A 6,000-nucleotide genomic window follows, 5' to 3' on the forward strand; every position below is an offset into this window, starting at 1 on the left:
ATTTATAAGGCTATAGGATATAAATTCAACCCTCTGGTGAATGACATAGAAGTTACTGCTAAGAGGTATATACTGACTTCACTACACAGCACACAGTGAGAATGATTCACTGGTTGAGTATGCAGGCAGTGTGTTTGATCTTTAGCCACACTTCAAACTAATTTAAAATGCAAATATAAAGTTAATAATCTACTATGTTATCTATGTCTGTGGAGTTCAGCACAAACTTCACAGTTAAGAAATGTAAGGTCTTAAAATTGGACAAAATTTAGATGAATGTCATAATGGAGCACAATTTAGTATGCCAAAAATAACTGTATGCAAATACCACAAGGAAAGTTAGTTTCATGAGTCATCTTACAAACTTCAAATATGAATATCATGTCAAAAGTCTCCAAAAATCTGTTATATGCTATGGTATATAAATATTTAAAAAAATATCTACAGACAACTACACATTCTAATATGAAATAGTTTGAGATTGGATTAAAGTGTTTTTACAGTGCCATCCATCTTTCAAAACGCTTTACTAAATTCTATTAAATTAAAATTTTCAGTTTGACAAATGGGTATACATTTACCCTTAGGCGTTTATTTCTCCAGTTGCCTGTGTTTTTCAAAGAGTGTGGCATTTTAAGAAAGAAAAAAATGTTCAAAGAGAACTGTAGTCCAAAGGAAATTGCAAAATGTTTATTTTAAGAATATTTCATAATTTTCTTTACATTAGGACCCTCAGAACATTAGTATGTATGTTGTATCTTTAAATCTCAAAAGAGTTGGAGTAGTGTGTGGACTCTTCTGTTCTCATTTCACATGAAGTCTCTGAGGTACCAGAGGAATACTCATGGAAAAATAGGGTTCAAAGTACTTACTTGCCTTTGTTGTAATTAAAATAAAATCATGTCAATTTCATATATGTTTATTGAATACCACTCTAATTTCTTGTTTTGTGCAATTTACCAAAAATCTACCTAGAATATGGTTATTTTGGTTAGACATACTTACAGTCCTCCTCAGGCCTCTTCCGCAGTGCTGCACGAGCCTCCTTAGAAGGACTTCGCTGATATTGTGGGGGATGCCTTCCCCGTATTAGGCTCTCCATCCTGTAAGAGAAAGACCAAGAGTATTTTAATACCTGAAACTTGATTGGTATGAAATGAAACTATGAAATTCAAGTTTAAATACCAACAGAAACTTTGTAGTCCACACCACTGGGAGTATCTAAGATAAGATGGCAAGGGAGCATGGAGCGTGGTAAACTGGAGAGTGCTTTGCTTGCTTTTTTTTTTTTTTTTTTTTTTTTGGTTTTTCGAGACAGGGTTTCTCTGTGGCTTTGGAGCCTGTCCTGGAACTAGCTCTTGTAGACCAGGCTGGTCTCAAACTCACAGAGATCCGCTTGCCTCTGCCTCCCGAGTGCTGGGATTAAAGGCGTGCGCCACCACCGCCCGGCGAGAGTGCTTTGCTTTTAAAAGGCATTTTTATTGAAAAAGTTAAAAAATATCACGTAAAGCTAGAGAAACAGCTCAGTAATGCCGGTGCTTGCCATATAAACACAAGGACTTGAATTTGACCTTCAAAAACCAGTTAAAAAATGTTAGGCGTGTTGGCAGACTCTTGCAGTCCCAATTCGGGGAGGCAGGCAGGGATCCCCAGGGCTTGCTGGCCAATCACCCCAGCTTACTCAACAAGTTCTAGGACAGCAACCGCCTCTCAAAACAAACAAACAAACAAACAACAACAACAACAAAGAAAACAAAGTAGACCTGAGCAATGACAACTGACTTTGTTTTCTGGCATCCACCTAATTTGTATATCAATCAAGTGCATGCACACGCATGCACGCACGCACGCACGCATGCACACACACACACACACACACACACACACACAACTATGTGGACAAGGTTCATACACAGTTCAAAAAGACAATATCATGATTGAATGTTTGTGTCTTACCCCCAATATAAAGGTATTTGGAAGCAATTAGAAATAGAAGTAGATTTAGAGAATGTTATAAGGGTGGGATATTCATAATGAAATGATTGTTTTCCTAAGGTGGGGAGAAAGAACAGAGATCTCTCTCTTCCACATGTGGTAGTGAGAAGACTGTCACAATGAAGAAGGCCTTGCCCCAAAGCAAACATGCCTGCACTCTGAACATGGAAACTTATTTTGTCATACCGTAGGCATGAGTGCTTCTACCTCTGCTTAAGGTATTTTGTATATTGGTGCAATTTTAGGATGTATTTATCATATTGCACTATACATTTCTACCTCTGGTCAAGATATACACACACAGACACACCAAACACACACACACACACACACACACACACATTACATTTTGGGGTCATTGTCCTCCTTTCTGCTCATCTTTTTAAATGCTCATTGTTTCATTTTAGAATGGAAGCCTTAGTCTTTAATCTCTATAGGTATTAAGAATTACAAGTCAATAGTCAACTATGTTAATCGTACTTATAGTTAGACTAGTCAGGTTATCTAAATGCACAAAGATCACATTTTACATAGATAAGTAATCATCAAACACTTCAAAAAACTATAAAATATGACATTTAAATAACTCAGGATTTTGCTGACATGAGACACAATTGCTCCTGGTAGCACCAATCTCTTCCCAAGAAAATATTGGGCACTGAAGATACTCCACTTGGAACTTGTTTTCTTTTTTGGCAAAAATGGCTTTTGGGCAAAGAGCTGCCTTTGTTTAAACAACTGACAATATGCAGGCTGTCCATACTGGACAAACAGAATATAAACAAAAATGGCTGCTGGAACTTGCCAAGAGAGGGTAAGACTTCCAAATTTTCTTGCCTTCGAAAATGATCTGTCAGACACTCTAGGTCTTCGCCAAAGTTGGTTGCCCCAATATTGCAAATGAGACTATGGGTGATTGCCCAGGTAGCCAACTGTCTCTGTCATTTTTTGTACATTTTCAAAGTCGTTTTCTTGCACTTCCTGCTTACATAGTTTTCCTTCTCAGGTCCTTGATGGTATCGAAGACTAGATAATTATGGCTACTCTCCTCGCATAATTTAGATAAGACATCCAGTACAAGACTTAGATTACTCAGGATAGGACAACTACTGTTAACAGAAATAATCTGTTATTTGCTAATTACCTTAGTCTAGACATTTAACGTGTTTCTTGTTTAATCTTGTTCATGTTGGTTGTAGTTCTATTCTTATATATATTTTTGCCTTTTCTTTTTCCTGGACAATACTTGATATTTGTGCTTATTATATACAAATTGTTTTAGGTTTAAAACCCTCTTATTTAGACAAAAGGGAAGCTGTTGTGGGAATTCATTCAGCCAATAGTCTTTTAGCTACCAGTCCACTAGGGCATGGTCTTCAGTACTATAAGCACAGACAGGAAACATGCTTATTAGTCTTTTTCCTTGCACTTGGTTGGTGGTCAGAGTTCAGTTCACAACACCAGTGCCCACATAGCAGAGGAATGCAGTGACTTTCTATTGTGAATAATTCCCAATAAACATTGTTATCTTTTATTATGGGCTCTTGCCAACCTCCTTTAATTATACAACATTCCAGCCTCAAAACTATGAGTTGTATATGTCCATCATTTAGCTACTCAGTCTACGACAATTTATCACAACAGTGCAATCACTCCAAAGGTAAGTTATTAAGAAAGAGTTATCACTTGAAGGTAAGCACATTTATATAAAAAAAAAAAAACAACTAAAGTCACCCTGTAGGAAGAAATAGCATGTCCTGAATGTTTCAAAGATTAGTCTTCGGGGATGGACTAATGTGGAATTCCCCTCTGTATGCTTTAAATACTATTGGTTAATAAAGAAACTGTCACAGGCCTGCACAGGGCAGATTAGAGGTAGATGGGGAAAACTAAAATGAATGCTGGGAGAAAGAAGGCAGAGTGAGTGAGAATTCATGTAGCCCTGCCAGAGACAAACGCCAGAACTTTACCTGGTAAGCCACAGCCTCATGGCAATACACAGATTAATAGAGATGGGTTAATTTAAAATATGATTTAGCCAAAAATATGCTTAAGCTCTTGGCAAAAGAGTATTGCAAATAATATGGCTCCAATGTGATTATTTCAGGACTGAGCCGCTGGGAACAAACAGGTGGTCTCCAACAACAGACTTCTTGTTTCTTTCCATGTTTCTGGGTGAATCTGAAAGTATTTGTTTATTATTATTACTATTGTTTTAGCATTGATAAAATAATTATTACTATATACACATACTAATCTCTTCTTGTTTCTTTCCTTGCTTCTGGGTGAATCTGAAACTATTTATTATTATACTATTGTTTTAGTATTGATGAAAATAATTATTACTATATACACACACTAATCTTTTTGTGGACATGTCTATAAAATATAAGAAAATGTTTCAGGATATGCAATTATAACGTGAATCTTAGTTCCATTTGAAAATCACTTTTGGTGAGAAAAAGGTTGATCTTGGGATAATGATGGTACCATGGCAGGAACACAAGAGGCCCCTGGAGGAGCCAAGATACCATTTGCTTTAGTAGTGTATGTGTGGCAGGAGACCCTAACTTTTGCCTTGAGGGTTATACCTGCAAACTAAATTGTATCAGGTTTTCTAGTTTCTGACTCTTGAATCAATTCAACAAAATTTGGTGATATCATTTAACAAATGTATGAATTTCCATGACAATCTAATTATAACTTAATGGATAATGATTAGTAAATACTAGTTAAATATGCTAAAGTTAAATATACTAAAATAAAGGAACTATAACCTACATATGAAATGTCTCCGCAGATGTGCGTGTGTATTTTTTCTAGTGCAGGAGTGAACGCGAGGGTCTTGAATGTGGTGAGTTCTTTCACTGACTCACATATTCATCCCTCAAGTAGTTTAAAGAAATCAGTTTTATTTATCATAATTAACTTCTGATATGAAATGAGATGTTACCTAGGTTGTAAATACATGTAACTCACTCCTAAGAAAACTATTTTCTCTAATATCTGAGAACAGAACTCCATCCCCATGCACCTGTGGTGGGGAATAGGTAAGATGCTTCAAGAGTCAAGGAGTTCGCTCTTGCGTGGTTACAATTGGCATCCAAGGAACAAGTGACTGGAGGCTGCATTCTGGGAATATGAAACAGATGCCAAGAGATACACAACATAGGAATAAAGCATGACAAAGATGAGGTGGGCTTCATGCCTACTGCTGGCCATGTGGCCATGTGGCATCTTCTCTTACAAGATAGCATCAACTTATTCACACAGTCTGTGCTTCAGTTTTTCGTCAGTAAAACGATAGTCACTTTCACTACATTACTGGGAGACATGTTATCACAGTTAAGTGGTTTGTGATATGTCACAGAGCAATGGAGCAGGTGAAGAAATGGTTATGAATCACGATTTTGGCAAATAGAAAATAAACTGTGAGTAACACTATTGTGTCCATTGTGCTAGAAAAAAATGTCAAAACTGCCTCTTATCCATCAAAGAAAAGGAATATTTGGCCTTGTGGAGAAAAGTACTTGTGGAAATAAATGTTTCAGTCATCATGGAAACAGAAAACATCCATAGCCATTGCAGATATGCAAATTAGACTGCTTTGAGATTCTTCTCTATCCAAGCCAGAAGGACCACAATAGAAAGATAAACTATAGTAAACGCTGAAGAGAATGTGGGGAAAGGGAGCCTTTATTCACCATTGGTAGGAAGGCAGACTAGAGAAGCCACCAAGGAAATCAGTTTGTGTGTGTGTGTGTGTGTGTGTGTGTGTGTGTGTGCACTCATAAAAACTAAACATAGTTCCTCCATATGATCCAGCTATGCAGCTTTACCATTCCTGGGAATAAAACCACAGGACTCCATATCCCATGACAGAGAATGTGCAACCATATCATTGCTATTCACAATAGCCAGGAAATAGAGTCAGCCTAGATGACCATAACTGATGAATGGATCATTAAAATGTGGGTCATATGCTTAATGGAATTTCATTCAGCT

The 6,000-nt window shown here is 37.0% G+C and overlaps 1 protein-coding gene across 2 annotated transcripts in view; it reads right to left on the reverse strand.

Annotated features, from left to right (window-relative positions):
* Lrrc7 (leucine rich repeat containing 7) overlaps window positions 1-1,102 on the reverse strand; it is a 321,319-nt gene extending 320,217 nt beyond the window's left edge. For both annotated transcript variants that reach the window (XM_038311250.1, XM_038311249.1), the window contains exon 1: window positions 1,006-1,102. In XM_038311250.1, coding sequence (XP_038167178.1) covers window positions 1,006-1,102 — 97 coding nt within the window. The remainder of the gene's footprint in view (window positions 1-1,005) is intronic.
* Window positions 1,103-6,000: the final 4,898 nt, after the last annotated feature.

The sequence above is a fragment of the Arvicola amphibius genome, chromosome 14, assembly GCF_903992535.2.
Source record: "Arvicola amphibius chromosome 14, mArvAmp1.2, whole genome shotgun sequence".
NCBI classification, from domain to species: Eukaryota; Metazoa; Chordata; class Mammalia; order Rodentia; family Cricetidae; genus Arvicola; species Arvicola amphibius.